Source organism: Ipomoea nil, unplaced genomic scaffold (assembly GCF_001879475.1).
Source record: "Ipomoea nil cultivar Tokyo-kokei standard unplaced genomic scaffold, Asagao_1.1 scaffold2159, whole genome shotgun sequence".
Classification (NCBI taxonomy): domain Eukaryota; kingdom Viridiplantae; phylum Streptophyta; class Magnoliopsida; order Solanales; family Convolvulaceae; genus Ipomoea; species Ipomoea nil.
The window spans coordinates 1598265-1618748 of record NW_017618587.1 but is presented as its reverse complement, the minus strand read 5'-3'; the positions used below and the strand labels follow the sequence as shown (position 1 = coordinate 1618748).

Below are 20484 nucleotides of genomic sequence, written 5' to 3'. Positions count from 1 at the left end.
GAACGTTGATTTAAGCAAAATCAATGGTTCAGATTTAACTGCACAACGCACCTTAGTGCACCAACTGCATCTGAACCTAATTATATATATATATATATATGGGGAATCAAAAGTTGGGGAAACTAGTGTTGGGCATAGGTTCAACCAAATCAAACCTAAACCAAAGAAAAAGCCAACTAAAACCCCAATTGGAGGAATCAATAAAATCATGGTACAACCACTCATGGGCCCCACTGCGAGTGATAGTGTATATGATTTGTGCACTCCTTACACCACAAGCGTGCGGTTCGCACGTATGAACACTACCACGCCCCCCCTCCCAACCTGGAAAATTAACCAAAAATTAAATAAATAAATAAATAAAAAGACATCAATTTTTTTTCTTCTTTTAAATCCATTTTTCCTATATAGCCTCCCTCCGTGCACTCCTCGTCTTTGACTCTGCTCTTTCTCTCTCTGCAAATCAGCATCACGCGCCCTCTCTCTCTCTCTCTCTCTATCTCTCTCTTGAATCTCTGTGTTTTTCTGGGTTTCTGAGGATAAGCAAATCTGAGTGCCTGATTTGGACCTTCATTCACTGTAAGTTCTGAGTTTTCTTCCCAAAAATGCAATCTTTGCTAGATTTTGTCTTCCTGTTTTTTATATTTTCTTGCCATTTGCTTTTGGCTGAGATCTTATACCCCCTTCCTTAGCTCCTTTCTTGTGTAAATCTGGGTAAATGAAGATAAACTAGGAATCATCTGAGTTATTTTCATTCTCCCCTGTGCTCTTAGTCTTGGTCAAGAATGGACAGTAAAAAGTAAATCCTGCCAATCAGCTGTAATTTTTCATTAACTTTTCTAGTTTACTTTTCAAATGCTTGATAGACCATGTTGGCTTTCGTTAGCTCTAGATTATTCTATGTAAAGATCCTGCTTTTATTATTCTTAGGTATCTGTTAGTATTTCTGAGCACAAAGAATAAACTGTGATTCTGTGAACCTATTCCAATTAGATAAAGCAGTGATATATATATTGTTACATATTGAAAAATTTGCATTTGTCTGCTAAGGGGTGGTAAAAGTTTTTTTTTTTTTCCTCTTGTTATCTTGTTCTTGTGAGATTTATCTTCCTAGGAGGTGGAAAAAAGTTTTTTTTTTTTTTTTTTTTTTTTTTTTTTTTCTGCTTTTATCTTGTTCTTGTGAGATTTATGTGGCTGCAGTAGTGATATGTGTGAAAAAACATTGCAGGGAGCTTAGACTAGATTAAGAAACTCAACCAGCAACAGCTGTGGCGAACTTGCAGAGTGAAGAACACTATGCGGTGGTATAGTCTTTCAATTGATGTGTTTCGGAAAGTGATCTCCTTGAACTTGTACTGCCGTGTGATTCTGTAAAATTGACCTCGCTCTTGTAATCAGTTCTTGATTTATTGCTCATTTCACCCCCCTAGAGAATAGTTTGTTGTGCTTCTTGCAATGGGATCCACTCGTTTCATTGTCATTCCTTGCTACGTCCGCTGGATTAGCTGAGATTTACCTTCTTTTCCGGCTTCCTCCCTGTTGTTTTCTCGAAGATTTTTGAACCATTGCCTTTCTAGCGTTTGCTTGTTTGTGTCTGTTTTGATTCGGTGTTGTAGATTTAGTCTCGAGAGTATTCAATTCTAAAGCCTTGCCAATCAAGTTTGTGTCTTTAGTCTTGAGAGTATTCAATTCTAAGCATTGCCAATCGGTATCTGGTGGGTATTTCTTGTGTGGTTTTGAGTAAAAGGTGCGAGTGTTTGGGATCTTTGATAATTTTTTGCTGGAAGATTGCGGTGTTGCTTTGTGAGGAAGGGTTGGGAACAAGTAGTTATGGTAAGCCAAGCAGCTAGTAAGACGAGATTCCGGGCATTGAAACATGAAAATGGAGTTGCGGGGAGTGCCACCATAATAGTTAGAGTCATAGCATGCTTTCAACCTCTCCAGGATTGCCAGGTTAGTGTTGGTTTATAATTCCACCGTTTTTTTTTTACTCTTAAATTTATATTATGCCAAGAACAGTTACTGATAATTTGAAGCATGTGTTCCATTTCAACTAAAAGCCTAAGCTGATAGTTGGATTGCACATTAATGGTTATATGCTCAACACTGGTTGGGAGAAAGCTAATGTTCGTTTTGTATGATATTTTCAGGCTGAATATTTCCGTCACTTGTTGAAACCTGTAACGTAGATTGATTTTCTTTCCACTGCATTCAAGTTAAGCCGAAGATTTTTCATTTTTCATTATTTCTCAATATCTCAAGAAGTGTTCAGCAGATCGTAGTACCAAAAACTATCGTAGAACTGGTATGTTTTGCCATGTCTAAGTTGTTAATTTTATCATTTTGAGGATTGGAAACATCTTTTGTGAATTTCATTATGAATACGTTTGCTTCCCAATGTTTATTGTAGGTGATTGCTGCAATTGAATGGAAAAGGACTTTAATTCTTGGTTCCAGCACCGGTGTTTAGACGTGCAATCACCCGTCTTGAATTCTTCGGGTGCACGAGTTGATACACAACTGCAGAATAATTTTTCTGCATTTATGATTCCTTGTTACAATGGGGTATCGACAAATGGGAATTTTCCCTTGTCCTCGTATACTGCCCCGCTGCAGTTTAGGGCAAACCAACCAAATGAGCCTCGGTTTTACGGTTTGCCTAATTTCCATCAGGGCTCAAATCCGTTACTGAAATCCGTAACTAAAGAGAAAGATCCAGCTGGGTCGGTTCAAAATCTTGGATGGATTGGAAATCCCGCCGAAAGGAAGTTTCTTGTTTTTGATCAATCTGGTGATCAGACGAGGTTGCTCTACAGTTCTGCAAATGATGCTCCTGCAACGGGTGTTCTTCCGTGGCTTCAAAAGCCGCCTTCAATGGCTTATAATTCGACGAAGGGTCAGCTGGGGAGTAGAATAAACAAAGCGTCTCCCCTGGGCCGCTTTCTTGGTGACGAATGTATTGAAGACAACCTTAGAGGTGGTGTCGAGGAAAGTGAAATGCGGGAAGATACTGAAGAACTAAATGCTCTACTCTACTCTGATGATGATGACGATGACGATGATGATGATGACGGTGAATACTCCGAGGACGACGAAGAAATCAGCACGGGTCATTCTCCTAGTACCATGACAGCACATAATAAGCACGAGTGGCTCGACGAAAGGATTGAAGAAGTTGGTAGTTCCGATGAACCATCCAAAAGGCTTAAACTGATCGACGGTAGCTATGGTGTTCCGTGCCCTCTAGACAATGCAACGCCCGCAAAACCCTTTGGATGCTCCGAGCTAGAGGACGATGCAGAATCTAGCTGTGGCAACATCGACGAGGACTACCAAGTTTCAGGGGTATCGGGGAGGAAAAGATCGAGAAAAGAGAAAATACGGGAAACCCTAAGCCTTCTACAGAAGATCATCCCCGGTGGGAGAAAAGGCAAAGACGCAATGGATGTTATTGATGGAACGATTCGGTACTTGAAATCCCTGAAAGTCGAGGCCAAGTCTCTGAGGCTTGATGCGCTCTAGAACCAAACATTATTCGAGCACCGAGTAACAGTAGTAGCAGTAGTAGTAGTACTAATAGTGGTGTCTTTTCCATACCTTTTCTTTTGCTGCAATGTTTGGAGTACTCCCCGATGGTTTGTCAATGGAATAAAGGGAGTATAAGTACATTCTAGAGAGCTCGATCAGACTGATTGGCGAAGGGAGGAATGAGCAGTTCTGGTTTAGAAATCCGGGGGCTAAGAGTCATGATATGATGAGGTAATATCTTGACGCCTAAGAGAGGAAAAGAACACGCCGGCTTGCTTTGAGAGTTGAGTTGTTTTCTGGGAATGGATGATTGTGTGTTGATCCCCCATGGGACCCTGGAAAGGGAGGAATGCACGCTTGATGGGGAATTTGGGTCCCAAACCTCACTTTCCACCCCCTTTTTTTAGATACTGTCACATTACATATTGTGGGGATTCCCCAATCTTATCCCACCAGTAAATCACAGCAACAACAATCTGCAACTATTGCTGCACTTTCGCGTTACATCAGGTATTCCCCGCCCCCCGCCTTCATCACCCCGGGACCACTCCTTTCCAACAGGTCTTACCTGACACGAACATGATTAGTCTTAGCTGAATGGTCAAGAAAACTGGGCTCGAGGTCTTACTCCTGAACATGATTAGTCTTTAGCTGAATGGTCAAAAGAACTGCGCTTCAGGTCTTACTTGACACGAACATGATTAGTCAGTCTTTTAGCTGAATGGTCGGGAAAAAAGAACCTTTTTGTCGAGGTCTCATATCGCCAGATGAGCCGAGTAACTTGCCTTGTGTGGGGATGACATGTTTATATATATTATATATGTGTATATTTCTTTCCACATATATATATAGTTGTTGTGATGCATGCTTTGAAGCCATGATGATGGTGATATGTATTTTTTTTTTCAAATTATTTTAGTATTTGGGTGAGTGTTTTTGTGAAATTGTCTACCATGGCAAATGGTGTCATAGGTTGTCTTTATCTCTCTTGTTCTTACATGGCATGCACGCATTCTACAAGTGTGAGACAGATATGTTTGAGTTTTGATTCCTTTGCCAATTTGTATAATGTAATGGTCTACAGTTGCTGGGCCCCACATGTCTTGCATTATTTACCCAAAAAATGTAAAAAGAAAAAAAAAAAAAGCATACACTTAACGTGGAAAACAGGATAAGACCCAGAGATAAGACTTAATTAAGGAAGTTTTGTCTTAACTTTAGGATTAAGAATCCCATGATTAATGATACCACGCGATACTCGTGTTTTCCACTAATTATTATTGTTTGGAGGAGATTAGGCGGTTGACGACAATGATGGCGTGTGCTTTCTTTTCTTAACCGGACAACAATTATCAACAATTTCGTGTGTTGTTATCACTAATTACTTTCTTAATTATATATCATATTAGATGATGATAAACGCTTCAAGGTGTAAACGGACGTTTGACAAAAAAAAGGGAGTTGAATAATAATTAGAGGATGATAAACGCGTTAAATAAATTGCATATTATCTCTATTAGTATGATATTCATAAATACTTTTATTTTAAATAATTTTAAAAAAAATTGAATACGATGACACACATTTGAACCGTCTAAATTACATTAACTAGATAGTTCATAAAAAATAAATTTTCTTTTAAAATATTTTACATAATTAAATTACAAAATATATTTTATATTAATTAATTAATCACTTTAAATAACTTTTATCACATGTAACTTATTATAAATTTCACAATTAATATACAATTACAATTATAAATAAATTTTACAAATCACAATTTTAATTATGATGGGAAGATAAAATTAAAATATAATTATATATTCAAAGTATGTCAGAGAAAAGTATTTTGTGTTGCAACAAATTATGTAGTTGGCAATATTTGATAATTTTTATGTATAATAATATATTATTTAATCTTACCGAAGCATATATATAATATATGTATAGAGGTTTGATTCCATTTAGGGTCCGTTTGGAAAGTAGGAAAATGACTTTTGGAAAATGTTTTATGAAAAATGAGTCATTTTCCAGAAAATATTTTCCATTCCGGTGTTTGACTGTACAACAGAAAACTGTATTTGTGTGTTTGGCTCATTTTTCAGAAAATGAGAGAGAATGAGCAAAATTGCAAAATTTAATACTTCACCTTTGATTTAGCTTGTCTAGAAATGTATAATCTTCAAATCTTTAACATATAATAATAGATATGACTTCATTGTATAAATTTCAAATAATAAATTTATTATAAATTTATTTTAAAAAAAATTAAAAAAAAAATTGGATTGGTTTCATTGCTAGAAACCAAACCAGAACACTGGTTTGGTTTCCGGCAATGAAAGCAGTCACCGGAAACCAGATTGGTTTCTGACTTGGAAAAACAGATTTGTGGGTTTCCAAGTCGGAAACCATACGTTTCTGGTGGTCGATCTCTGTGCGAAGAAGAAGGTCGATCTTTGTCTAAAGAAGAAGGTCGATCTCTATGCGAAGAAGAATGTCGATCTCTATGCGAAGAAGAAGGTCGGTCTCTGTGTGAAGAAGAAGTTCGGTCTTTGTGCGAAGAAGGAAACGGCGTGGTGAATGTCGCGAAGAAGGAAACGACGTGGTGAATGTCGCGAAGAAGGTCTCTGTGCTCTCCGAAGAAGAAACGGAAAATGACTTCCCCTCTAAAAAAAGGAAAGTCATTTTTCGGAAAAATGCACCAATTTTCTATTGACCAAACTTCATTTTCTATTAATTTTAGTATTTTCCTCCTTGCCAAACACTAAAAACTCGAAAAATAATTTCTGGAAATCATTTTCCGGATTTCCAAACACACCCTTAAAGGATCCTCATAACAAATTTACGTAGTTTGAACTTTCTTAGCCTTATATTGGAATTGGATGCCAACTCTTTCATGGGCTTGATAGCTAGGCTAGTCATTCAAGGCCCATGGGCTTACTTGTAGTATTAGTTGGGCTTATAGGCCTAAAGCATACAGATTAACCAAGCCCACAACTTAATCTGCAGTTATACAATTGGCCAAGTCCAAAATACATAATTTATATATTGAATGTTCACAATTTGAATTGTGAACATTTAATATATATAAATTGTGAATATTTAATATATAAATTGTGAACATTTAGTATGCAAATTGTCTTTACTTCAATCATAATGCTTAGTCAAGAGAATAGAGATTATTGGGTTCATTTACCTTTGATTTTCGAAATAAAATAAGATTCAAATAGGCCATCCAACTACACAACAAACGAAAATTGAATCATCGAACTTAAAAAAAAATTACAATTAGGTCCCCAAAAACTGTAAATTCTTGCAATTCAATATAAAATTTTGTTATATTGAATTACAAAAATTTACATTGTTTGGCAACCTAATTGTAATTTTTTTGAATTTAATGATCCAATTGCAGTTTGCTATGTAGTTGAATGGACTATTTGACCATTTATTTATTTATTTTTGTTTTTTAACGTCATAAAAAGTCCAAACCACCATTTTCAAACACCTTAAAATTGAAATGCGTACAGATAATATATCCTATGGTTCAAAATTCTACTCATTTGGTCTCTGACTTTTTGTGGTATGCCTTATTCATAATGTCAATGGAACATCTCATCCAGTTGAAAAACGATCCCATCGCATTATTTGAATCCAAATTGACAAAATTATCAATTCCATTGACTACATGCAACTGTAATGTCAACAAGTGTTTTTTTTTTTTTTTTTTTTGTAATGTCAAAAGTTAGATTAGTAAATTAAGATAGAAGGCATTAGGTTAAAAAGTAATGAATTTGGTTTTTCTTAAGTCTACTAAATAAATATCAAAATATCGTGCTCCTAATGTTATAATAATAATTACAACTTCTGTGATACACAGATATTGGACAAAATTGATAATTGAGTAGATGTTTTAATAGTACAATTTTAAGTCGAACATTATGTTGAGTAAATGTTTTGAGTATTTTGACCGTTGTAATAATTCTTCAACAACTCTTTAATTTATAGGTTAAGTGTGTTATTGTTTCGACTTTATAGATAAAAATTAAAGCATTGGACCTTTTAGAATGATTTTCTTGATTATTCCATTAAGGCCCTGTTTGGTAAAATGGCTGTTAGCTGATAGCTGTTAGTTGTTAGCTGATTGTGTTAATTAGAGGGTATAAATAGTTGATAACATTAGCTGATTGTAGAAAAGTGTTTGGTAAATTAGCTGTTAACTGTTAGCTGTTTGGTATAATTTCTTTTCTCAAAAAGCTAATTGAAAAAGTTGCTTGGGGTAGCTTTTTCAATTTTAGTCATTTGGAGTTGTAAAAAGCTAATTAACCAAACATTTATATTGATATTTTAACTAAATCAAACAATTAATAGTGGTCAAATAAGTCAAAATTGGTCTATAGACCAACTTTTTACCAAACAGGGCCTAAATATAAATTACTAAAACTTGGAACTTGGGAGCAAAGTGACAAGATTAGTTAATTTGAGCTACACCTGAAGAATTTTTTTAATGCTACTGACTGTATTACATTATAGTATCAGTTCAACATAATGAAGCACAAAAAGTCAACAACGCCTCCACTGATACTCAATTTCAAAACTTCCCACATTTGAAAGATCACTATATGCCATCTAAGCACCAGGTGCTTGGCACCAATAGAATTAATTTGAATATTGTATACACACCATTTCAAAGATGTCACCTACCCCATTTCAAAGATGCCAGAATTTAATATTAAAATAATATATGTACCTCGGAAGGTACTAAGGTAGTTAGGAAACTGATGCTTTTTTCATTATTTGGAAACAGTAAACATCACGGATAGACGTACATAAGTTAATCAATCTTTGATTTATTTTGGATAAAATTTTTCTATGTAACTTTAATCAGTAACAGATTATAAGAAAATAAAATACTTTGAATTGTTTATAACAAATCAATTTAAACCAAGAAAATTAATAAATAGTTTTAATGTATGAATAGTCAAACGTAAAATATTATGATTATGAAATCAAATATATACTAAATATACATGGCTGACTTTAATCTGGAAGAAACGAGAAGCTGGAAGAAGCTAGCTAGAGCGGTGGCAGTTAAACTAAATGTCCCATTCGTACCTAAATGATTGCTACGTTCCAAATCACACACACCAAAAGCAACATTATATTAAATAAAATAATAATGCCAATCTCAATATCTTGTCATGGGTAGCTTAGTTAGTCACATAAATAAAGTTTGGAAACAATGATCTGGGATTGCGTCTCACCAACGACAGTGAAGCGGCTCCTTATGCGCAATAAGTAAAGGTTTAGCCTTTGTGTGTTCAACAGAGTTATCATGATTTACAGATTTAGCATCTTTGTTCAGTTGAGTTACCATGATTTACATCATCCTATATGCTCTGTCGGGCCGATACGTCAGGGCCTTTGAAATTAGGGATTCAACATTTTGGAAACAACAAAGAATTGAGGTTAATTAGTACAAAACTATGTGGGATTGCTGACGTGGAAGTGAGTAATTGAGTAGTTTTGAAGGAATGTTAGGGGGTGGCCTGGGGTGAATGAAATGTATAGTTTAAGTAAGCTGTAAGCTAGGACAATAAATGTTCATCTACATAGTGCATCACAATCTTATTTCTTTAATGTTTCAACCACCCACATGTTGCAATAGTTCTAATATGTTAACCCTAATTTATGAAGACTAAGACATGTAAACTATGTTGGTTGTACACAAATTAATGATTTTTAATTTATGTACATAAATTTAGAGATTTAATGAAAGAGATAATTCTGCATAAATAAAGTACTTTTATATAATATAAATTACTTATTGTAGTGAAACGGAATTTAATTTCACTACAATACTATAAACACTATTTGGAGATGTATTTTGATAATTTATTGAAAATAAATTAAATTACTACTCCTGAACTTAATTAGGCTACTTTATTTAATGTAACACACACACACACACACACACACACACACATATATATATATATATATATATATATATATATATATATATATATATATATATATATATATATATATTATTCATATATGTTTGATTTGATTAGTGGCAAAACAAATTGACCAATGATACGATGATCACTACATCTGGGAAAAGCACAGGGGGCTGTCCCACTTCAAAGACTACATACGTAAAGTTGCAACTTATGATTTTCGCAACCAACATTATTGTTAATTCTAGTTTTGAAACTTAAGTTTCAACACTAATAAGTTTACAACTCTCTTCTATCATTGATTACCAACCTATGGCCCTAAATAATTACAGATCTCACCCTAAAAGGATTGATCAAGTGGATGGGTAAAGTATGATAATTCTTGTACCAAAAATCACAAATTAAATTTTCTGTCAACATTATTTCAATCGAGTCCATTGCACAAGGTCGTCTTCCTAGTGTAGTTTATCTCTTTAACTCTACAAGAAATTATGAAGAAATTCTTAGGATATGTTTGGAAACCTAGAAAATGATTTCGGAGGAGGGTGGAAAATTAAAGTCAATGGAAAATGACTTCCGGTCAAGAGAAAAATAGCTTTGTTTTTCGAGAAAATAATTTCCCATCTTTTTTGGGAGAAGTCATTTTCCAGATCCACACTTCTTCTTCCCCGACTTCTTCATCGGTTTTCTTCCACGAATGCTTCCTTGGCCATCCCAGTGTCTACCTTCTTCCATCATCTTATAATTTTGAGTTTTTTAACCTCCTGTAGCGGACATCGGCCACTGGAGACAGTTTTCGACTATGGGGACGAAAACCCAAAGCCAGGCAGAAACTGGACTATTCTGGTTTCCATCGGAAACTTGTACTCATCTATTTTTTTTTTATTTTTTTTTTAATTTTCTCTGTTATTTGGAAAAAAAAAATAGCAGGGTAAAACATAATTGTTGTCAAATATGTTTTTTTTTTTTTTTAAAGTTAACAACAATTAAAATTTTAATTATATAATTCTACTTATTTTTTCAGAAAATGAACCAAACACACAAAGACAATTTTCTAAAATGCAACTAAACATGGAGAATGAAAATGTTTTTTGAAAAATGACATATTTTTCATAAGTCATTTTCATAGTTTTCAAACATACCCTTAAAGTTTATGAATTATCAGTTATTGTATTAATTTTTTTAGGATACGTTCTTCCATTGAATTTCAATTCCTATCATAGCAACCAAAGAAAGAATGATGGGGGTACCCTTAAATGTTTGGATTAAATGTTTTCTAGGGTAAGTCAAGAAAAGTTAGAAGTATGGGGGTACCCTTGAAAAAAGCAGATTAAATTAAAGCAACAAGTCTGTCTTAAAGTTTGAGGGAACATTTTGATTTTTGACCCTAATACGTATTTAATCATCCTCTATATATTCCTTTCCCACTTCGATGCAATTTGCACGCCACCTTTTTATGCCCTCAACTTTTTCAAATTCTAATCAAGCCCATCTTTTGCCTTTTGCTTTGAATATTCAAATATTATATATATAGGATTCAAATAACATATAATAAAATTATGTCCAGAAAGAGATCAGATGACTGAGAGAGTAAAATCAATACTTTCTTAGTCGAGTCCGTTGTTATGGTCATTATAATCTCTATAATAGTGTTTCTAAAACCGTTATTTCAAATCTTTGGTGGGTGGGTATGAGAACTTCCAACCAAGTTAGTTGATTCGGTAATCACAAAGTTCTAAATTTAATTTCTCGTAACAACTATCTATTGGTCTTTTTGAATTTAGTTGGTCACCTATGGACAACCTAATTTGATTTATCTCTTTATGATTATTTGCCAACTTGAATCATAATGTGAGTTTTACTCAAAATACATATTTGGGTATAGTAGTAGTTGCGAACTTTTTCGTAAATCAAATAACTATTTCAAATCTAATTTAATAACCCTTTAATTGCTTTCAACATAAGAAAGTGGATGTCCTTAACACCGATATATAGTTTCTTTTTGTGATGAGTCTTCAATGAAAATGAATACTTCAATGCACATACAACAATTAAATGAAAATAATGAACCTATAGTACTATGCCGCCGTCCTTTTCAATAATGCTTTAGTGTAGGCATATTCAATTAAGACTTGAAATATTATTAAATCTCATTAAAAAAAAAATAATTCTAACTCAATACTTTGAAACCGTTAATAATGGATTGTTAATGAAATTGTAAGATCAAAATTGTGAAATACCGAACCTTGCCTGAATAAAACCTTAGCACTACTATATCATTTTCAAAATTCAAATTTCATTAGCTTATGTTGAGCATATAACCATTAATGTGCAATTCAACTATCAGCTTAGGCTTTTAGTTGAGATGGAGCACATACTTCAATTTAGTATCAGAGGCAGACCAAAGGTTATGAAATTTAAATCTTTACGTCACCCGATAAGCGATTACTGTCCACGTGTTGTTTGCAAGTTATTATACACTGAATTTATGTTTAAAAAAACACATAGACACAACTCCAATAACTATTTTATACCATAATATACAGCAAGTGTGAAAAGCAGTGAAAAACAAATGCTTAAAAAATCAGTCTTTCGTTAACTTTACCACCGCTACACTTCAAACCCTTCACCCACTTCTCCTTCTTCAGTTATGGCCTCTGTCTTCTTTCTCTCTCTTCCTTCCCGTAAACACACTCACTCTTCTTTCTTTCTCTCTCTATATCTATACATTTTACTGTCTCGCGTTCTGCTTCCATGGGTTTTCTTTCATGCAACGCGGAGGCCGCGATTGCCACCTGCGATTCCTACAACTGGGAATACTTGAAGAAGAAGAAGAAGAAGTCTAAGAAATGTGATCCCAGCAGACCCTTCGAGCTCAGGGAGTTCTCTTACTCTGATCTTCACGCCGCCACCAATGGCTTCTCCCAGGAAAATCTGCTCGGAAAAGGCAGCCATGGATTTGTGTACAGAGCTCATCTTCCTCAGGGACGGGGTAGCTTCGTCGCCGCCGTCAAGATCACGAAACAGAGCGAAGCTTTCGCCGGCGGTTCGCCGGCGGAGAACGAGATCGAACTGCTTTCGCGCGTGTACCACCCGCGGCTGGTGAATTTGCTCGGCTACGGCCTGCATTTGGATCAGAAGAAGTTGTTGGTGGTGGAGTTTATGCCGAACGGGTCGTTGTACGAGCTGCTTCATTGCCCGAAACGGCCGCCGCGAATCCCGGGATTGTATCTCCGGGTCCGGTTCGCGTTGCAGGTTGCGAAAGCGGTTCACTTTTGCCACTCGTCGAACCCGCCGGTTATCCACCGGGATATAAAGTCGTCAAACGTGTTGATCGACGGGAAGTTCAATGCGCGGCTCGGGGATTTCGGGCTAGCTTTGATGGGCCACGTGGAGGACGTGGCGGCCAAGTGCACGCCGCCGGCGGGGACTCTCGGATACCTCGATCCCGGATATCTAGCGCCGGGCGATCTCAGCACAAAATCCGATGTTTTCAGCTTCGGAATACTGTTAATGGAGATCATCAGCGGCCGGAATGCCATTGACATGAACTACAGCCCGCCGTCCGTCGTGGACTGGGTGGTTCCGCTAGTGAAATCCGGCGCCTACGCCGAGATTCTCGATCCGAGGATCGATACGCCGGAGGATGACGGCATAATGTGTCATCTCGCCGTGCTTTCCGCCCAGTGCGTCCGGAAAACCGCCACGAAGCGGCCGGCGATGGCGGAAGTGGTGGACTCCCTGAAAGCGGTATACAAGCGGGTAAAATCCCCGATTTGGAACACGATACGGCGGCGCGTGGACTGCGTCCGCGATTCAACGCGTGTGGCGGCCAGATACGAGCCCTTGGACGACAGTATGGAGGCGGTTAAGATTTCCCGAGCCGGTAGCCGGCGGACGAGGAAAGTATCCAGTGTAACGACAGTGGAATCTGGAAGCAATGTGATTGGTGGAAAAAGTATTCATCATGCGGTCAAGGCGAAATCTATCGGTTCCTTTGCGGAGATTTGCTACGACCCGTTGGATTCAATCAGTAACCAGGTGGGGCCTGGGATGGGTCCCAGGAGTGTAGGATTGGGTACGAAGATGCCCACAGTAAGATTGAGTAAATCGAGATCAATGGGAATGATGAACAGTACGGATACGAGGGCAAAGAATCCTAATGGCAATGAATTGGAAAAGTCAAAATTGTTAGTTGACCAAGTCAGAGTGACCCAAAAGGAAATTTCTTGATAGATTGGGCCCTTCATTGCAATTTACTTTAAGGAAGTGGTTTTGGATATCGTGGCATGCATAATGCATGTCTTTAATTCTTTATTTTACTTTTTTTTTTTTTTGGGAATATTTTGGTTTGTTGTAGGGTTGTGCCTCACTTTACTGTATCACTCAATTGCATACTCTTAATTTAAAAGAAAAAAAAAAATCATTGTTTTTTTTTTTTTTTTTAATTTAAAATTTTTATTCTTTGAATAATCTCAAGTAGATAGAGGTTTAAATAATTCTTATAATTTACTCTTAAATCTATTTTATAGTTATTTGACTCAACTCCCAGTAATAGCTTACAAACACGTCAAAGATCTTGTGTTACAAATTTGACGAATTCTTAACTTTTTAAGAATGAGAATTATATTTCACTCGTTCAGTCATCCATCCACATACGTACAAAACGACATTTTCGTCCATCATGAATTGTATTGTCAATATGTATGCATCCAAATGCATGCATGATTGCACGAATCTCTGTCATATTTTACTGGAGCAGCTAACATATCCATGTGCTAACAGCTGAGATAGATTGCCCACCACTGAAACACTACTGTTCAATTTTATTGTTCGGAATTGATTCGGTTAAGACAATAGCTCACTGGTCGGGATTTCGATGGAATGGGGCGGGGAGTATACCCCCATTTTTGTCTCCTAACCCCCACCTCTATCTCCATTCCCGTCTCCATCCCCATCGGGGATGAGAAATCTATCCTAATCTCCATTCTTGTGGAGAACTTTTGAGGATAGGGATCCCCGGTCAAACTTTAATTAAATTTGTGTGGGGATCAGGGATCACCATCGGGGATGGGGTAATTGACACCCCTACTCGTGGGACTTGCTTTTCACCAGCATCCTCCACTCAACAATTATATTATTCCTCATCTAAGCACTTGCTACCCATGAGGGTCAAATATACCACTTTTTAAGAACCAAACGCTTATCACTACGCTAAAAGATATAGCTCACAACAAAGGCATAACTCTATTTTCATATACCGCCACCATAATTTTGAAAGGCAAGGTGTTGTACTTGACCCTTCACTGACCCACACTCAATAATATCCCTAACCACCAATTGTTAGACTGGTCCTTCACTGACTTCCATTCAACAGATTCGATCCTAAATCTAACCATAACCATCTTGGTTGCATGAAAATTACAAATTAGTTCTCATCAATGTAAGTTAATATTAGGATTTGCTGGTCAAGCTAGATTTAAGTGTAGCGGTCCTTGATTCCAACAATAGTCTCGTTGTCCATTCCATATGCAATAATTTTTGTTGACTTGGGTACTTCGACAATAGAATAATAATGTATGGGAACTTTATTAGATGAGAGTCCACATTACACAACATATTGTATGGTGTAACGATTATTGCACATGCATGGTTTTGGCCGTTAACCTACCATACTGCCAGCAGTTATGTTAGAAAAGCAATCGCGATTGACTGAATTTAATGACAACCTTTAACTTGTATTCCGCATAACATATTCAACAATTGGCTGTTTTCAATACCAAATCGCAGAACTAGGTTGACAAACTTCTCATCTTTCTTTAATTTGTCAAAGATTTCACCCCCCCCCCCCCCCCACCACCCCTTTTCGTTATAACCTAGGTTTCTCTGCTCAGGTTTGACTATATCATGGACTCTAATAAAATCCCATCCTAAAGCTGTTGGAGGAGGTAAATCATAAATCGTTCAGTCAGTCCCATCAAACCATCAGCCAACAATCTGGGCACAAATTAAAGAGCCTTTACCATACTGGAACCCTCAATCTGCGCTAGTAGGCTGGATTCAAACTCCACCTTGCTGCTGGAGCAAGGCTAATAGAATCTGTTGCAAACCATATGAGCTAGCTAGTCTCAATGTCGGTTTCCGTTTTCTCGTTCAACATGCAATGCTGTCACAACTCAATTGGTGGATCATCCTAAAATAAGGTGACAGTCTAATTATCTTAAAAGTTATAAGGTACAACATTTAATTGTTTAAAGAAGTTTTGGATCAAACTTTTCTTGAATAAAAGTTTGGTTCTTGTGAGTGTCACGCGGGTCGAATTTGAAGTATTAATTTGGTTTATCAAATTGAATAATAGATACAATAATTATTGCGTGTAATTAGAAGTTGCATATCATGCACATGCACACAACACTTTAATGTCAAATCAAAGGCATAAAGAAAACATATCCTTATCCATAGGGGATTTGGCCCAATAGTCCAATTGTGCAACGCACAACCTATATACTTTGAATTGACACTCAAAACATGAACATTACCTCAATTCCAGGCCAATCTGCATCTTTCTGTGGCCCAACTCAGGTAATTTAAAGTGTTTTGGGTCAATTTTTGCAATATCCGTATAGATTCTTCTTGAATTGATGATCAGATTTATTATCTCATTAACTAATAAGCTAATTTATCTCCTTGTGCTCCTTTACCAATTAGGGTCACACGGTAGGGTTTACGTACTAGACAGAGTTAGATAATGGCTGCAGGTTTTTTTTCGTCAAAAAAAGAAAGAAAATTTACTGTTCTTGAATGTAACCCAAATTATGAAAACTAATGATAAAAACAAAATTTGAATAATTGATTTTTTTGGCCATGGAATCTCGTCTTTATCATCGTCGAACCACTATATAATTGCTTAAGGTTATGGAAAGGTACATATTAGTTGACTCTAGACTGTTTTGGTGTTTGAAGTAAGATTGAGAGCTGAATGTTTGCTACTTAGAATGTCGATAGGGTGTCCCTTTCATTCTCCGAATAGAAGAAAAGGAGAAATTGTAAGTAAAGATTTGACTGAAAAATAGTGATTAGACATGCATGCTTGCCAAACTCATACATTGCATTGTCACATAATTATTTCTCTTTTAGTCACTATTGACTATTCCTCCTATGTAATACGGAGTAACTTGCAAATCACACTAAGAAGATTTAGCGTGATGAGCTTGAATCACCCTCGCCTAATCTTTTGTCTCATTCTAGTGCGTATTTCGTTGTAATATATACTATTTTTTTGGGTGACGAGAGAAAACACACAGCCGCTACTTAATGTGTGTATGGAGTAAACCCCACCTTGTAACCCTAGTTAGCAGAAACACAAGGAGATAAACTTGTCAAGGCTGTCCAAAACGTGCATCCACTACCCAAAGGTTTGCATGGATTACATAAACCCCACCCACCATATAACCAACCTTGGTTATTCATAGTTTACCGACTCAAACTAAGAAGGTCAATAGGTCACCCCCACTGAGAGTTAAACTTGTAAACTTGTAGTTATCAAGCTAACAGCTCGACCAACTTGCTAACTGAGGTTGTCCCATAATATATAACGTACACTTTGTACTAATTAATAAGTTGCAATTAGTGATTGATTTTTTTGGAGAGTACAGAACTCATGACTACACTTTCTTTCTCATGATTCAAACTGGATGGTGTACTGTGTGATGTTTTTGATAAATCTAACACTGGTTTAGCTTCATCTTTCTCTTTCCCCTTTACTTCATAAAAGGCGTTCATATCAATAAAGAAGGCATGAGAGATGGAAGTGGAATAATGCCATTGCGTCAACTTTATTAATTTTCTTCTTTTTGCAGGGTATCCAAGATGATAAATTTCAGGCACTACATACGACAAAAAAAAAAACACTGTTATAAGGTTACACCACACACATTATTATTATTTGCAACTTATAATAAAAAGGGCAATTAAAATTAATATTTAAAATAAGCCAACATTTGTCATGGTGCAACTATATATTCTGTCCAACTAGGTACAAGTTGGTGGATATGATTAATGGATTGATGAAAGATGATAGTATCCTATTTCAACAAAAATTTAAACTTATAATTGGAATAAGTTGACGTTTATCATGGTACATAGATCTTATATATCTGATTCGTACAGAAATATACTCCGTTTTAACTAAAAATTTAAGCCGATATCGAGAATAAGTGAGGGTGGGAGGGGGGAGGGACAGGCTGACAAACCAAAGACAACCATAAATAAGAAAAAGGATGAGCTGTAAGGCCTGTTTGGGTGGGGGAGGGAGATGATGAGAAATTTAATGAGTTGAAAATGAGAGATGAGGGGATAAATGGGAGAGGGAAGCCCCACATGCATGTTTGTCCACCGGAACAGAATAAAGCACCACGAGACCGGTCGGACCACCCGGTCCACTCCCTCATTTTTCCGACAGCCCCATCCCTAGACCGCTCTTTCTCCGACATCCTCCACTTAACGTTAACACAACGTAATCCCCCTTTTATCCCATGTCCTCCGTCGATCTCCCCGCTCATACTTTTAGTCTAGACAGAACACATCCTTCAATTAACCGCCCATTCTTTTAATTCAGTCCAGACAGAATGTATCTTTCAATCCCGGGTTTACATAGATAAGATGAATGATCTCTGGTCTATACCATGTTCGTGGAAATTAAGGATGATACACTACTAGAAATTATGAAATTTCCGACCACCAAGTGATCTTAAATCAAGTCGAAAGTCTGGTTTCGACCATGGTATCCGGAAAAACCTTTGTTGCTATTTCTGATTTAAGATTATTTTCAGATGGTTGGAAATTCCATAATTTCCAGCACTGACAGAAGAAGTTAGCGAGAAACATGGGATTACCCGTGAAGTGTTGCGAAACAGTAAGAACATTAAATGGAAGTGCGTGGGAGACAACTAACGATTCAGACAGTGTTTGCTCATATTAATGGTTTTCATGGGTTTCATCTCCCAAAATTGTTTCACCAAAAAATGCAGGTTGATGAACAGTAGAACTAACCTCTGCATGTCAAACACGTACAAATTACAATACTAAATCAAGATATATGGATGTTCATATATATAACACATGCATATATATATACACAGAGAAAGATAGAAATGAAATCTTGATTTGTGTTGATGGTGAAACTCATGAGTACAACGTTAAATCAAGGAATGATGGGAAAAAGAACAATAATTTAATGATGGGTGGCGGGGGAGTGATGAGACTGGAATATCTAAATAGAAGAATGAAAGAAAGGGATGGGGGTGATGGGAGTGAGACAATAGTAGTGAGTTAATTAAGGTGGTCGGTGTAATAACAACCCTAATCTAGTCCTAACCTTAATTCTCAACCGATTTTACATGCGGTTAAAGAATATAATGTCTCATCGTACATTGTCTTAGCCTAGCCGCCATAGCTAGGAGTACCTGGAGAAGAAGGGGGGATTAGGGTTTTTTACCGAGGGTGTGCTTGTTGTTGTGCATCCAGACTTTGAAGACTTGGCGTCGAACGTTAGTGGTGGCGCAGAATTCTTGGACGGCTTCCTCGTCGTGTTTCTGGATGCGCCATTCTAGCCGCTCGGCGAAGGCGAGCATTTTGTCTTTTTGTTCTTGGGAGAATTTGGTTCGGAATCGCTTCTTGGAGCCGCCGCTGCCGCCTTCTCCGCCGCCGCCGCCGCTGCTGCTGGGGTTGGATACGTCGTCGTCGCGGGAGGTGGACGGGAGGGCCAGCGGGCGGTGAGGGGCGACGTGGAGGTAGCCGGAGGGGCGGAAGGAAGGGTAGTGAGTGAGGTGTGGGTGGTGGTGGAAGTGGCCCAAGCCGTCACCTTCCTCCTCCTTGCGGTGGAAGTTCCGGTGGCACCCGCAGGCGGCGCATTTTAGAGCGTCTAGGGTTCCATCCTCCCCCGCCGGCATAAACTCGCCGCACCCGTCCACTGCGTGCCCGCCTATCCCCACCGCATGGTTCTTCAAGCACTCTCTATACCTATACCTAGTCGTCCCACCACCACCACCACCGCCACCGCCGCCGCCGCCGCCACCGCCACCTACGCCGTTTTTTCTCCCGCCCACCACTTCCTCTCCTCCGCCCATCCCGGAGCTCCCCAGCGGCGGATAATTCCCTTCCGCCTCCATTTCATGCATCCCAATTTCCTCTTCTTGCTCCTCATCAAAATCCATCTCTCACATATAAATCTTGAAAAATACAGTCTTCAAATTAAATTATACAAATTACCCCTTCAAGACAAACAGATCCACTCTGAAAATATATATATATAAGTTTAATTTACAGCTAAGGAAGAAGTAAGGGAGGTGGAAATGGCCTGAGGTTAAAGAAGATGATCGGAGGAGAAGATAAGAAGAAGGGGAAGGGTGTGGACAACAATTACCCACATCCAAATTAATATAAATAAAAACAAAAGTTGAAGGGTGTATATTTGGTTAATTCACTAATTACTACAGTGCAGTAATTACTTCTTTGAGTTGTATCTATAACTATATATATACCTTGTTTCCATTTATGAACTCATTCACACAAAGCCATCACTTACTCTTTAGAAATTTTACTAATTTTCTTCACCCAAAAGTTGAATCATCAATCCCTACCCAATAGAGTATTTGGGATGATGTAAAATAAGAGAGAAAAAAAAAAAAAAAACTCACGGTGACTGAATGACTCATATCAGAGGCCAAATGTCGGTGCACACAAGAAGTTCAAACTTTGGTCTTTTATCCTAAATACTGCATATTTAACCATTGAGCTAAATTCGTGCGGGTAAATTTTATTATTTTTTGTTAGTCTTCACTCTTCACTACTAGTTATATCTTTTGTGATAATAATAAGCACTTGATTCTTCTATCAAGTTTTGAATACACTTTAACTTATCAATAGTATATCTATGGGGCTCAAACTCATGGTTGCAGTAGACGCTAGTTAAGCAGTAGAGTAGCCTTATGCG

At 37.3% G+C, this 20484-nt stretch overlaps 3 protein-coding genes across 3 annotated transcripts; 2 read left to right on the top strand and 1 right to left on the bottom strand.

Annotated features, from left to right (window-relative positions):
- The first annotated feature begins 402 nt into the window (after positions 1-402).
- On the top strand, positions 403-4622 carry LOC109149668 (transcription factor bHLH143-like). The gene is made up of 4 exons (XM_019297586.1): positions 403-579; positions 1229-1953; positions 2151-2305; positions 2411-4622. The coding sequence occupies exon 4, from the start codon at positions 2428-2430 to the stop codon at positions 3520-3522; it is 1095 nt and encodes a 364-aa protein (XP_019153131.1). The 5' UTR covers positions 403-579; positions 1229-1953; positions 2151-2305; positions 2411-2427; the 3' UTR covers positions 3523-4622.
- Positions 4623-12078: 7456 nt separating this feature from the next.
- On the top strand, positions 12079-13924 carry LOC109149102 (serine/threonine-protein kinase-like protein At3g51990). Its single transcript, XM_019296746.1, has one exon. The coding sequence runs from the start codon at positions 12246-12248 to the stop codon at positions 13722-13724; it is 1479 nt and encodes a 492-aa protein (XP_019152291.1). The 5' UTR covers positions 12079-12245; the 3' UTR covers positions 13725-13924.
- LOC109149103 (zinc-finger homeodomain protein 2-like) lies at positions 12309-19906 on the bottom strand. Its single transcript, XM_019296747.1, has 2 exons — positions 18957-19906; positions 12309-12328 (listed from the first exon to the last, which is right to left on the bottom strand). The coding sequence occupies exon 1, from the start codon at positions 19703-19705 to the stop codon at positions 18974-18976; it is 732 nt and encodes a 243-aa protein (XP_019152292.1). The 5' UTR covers positions 19706-19906; the 3' UTR covers positions 12309-12328; positions 18957-18973.
- Between the last annotated feature and the right edge of the window lie 578 nt (positions 19907-20484).

Coding starts and splice junctions, on each gene's coding strand:
- LOC109149668 (XM_019297586.1), top strand. CDS start 2,428: ATGGAAAAGGACTTTAATTCTTGGTTCCAGCACCGGTGTTTAGACGTG.
- LOC109149102 (XM_019296746.1), top strand. CDS start 12,246: ATGGGTTTTCTTTCATGCAACGCGGAGGCCGCGATTGCCACCTGCGAT.
- LOC109149103 (XM_019296747.1), bottom strand. CDS start 19,705: ATGGATTTTGATGAGGAGCAAGAAGAGGAAATTGGGATGCATGAAATG.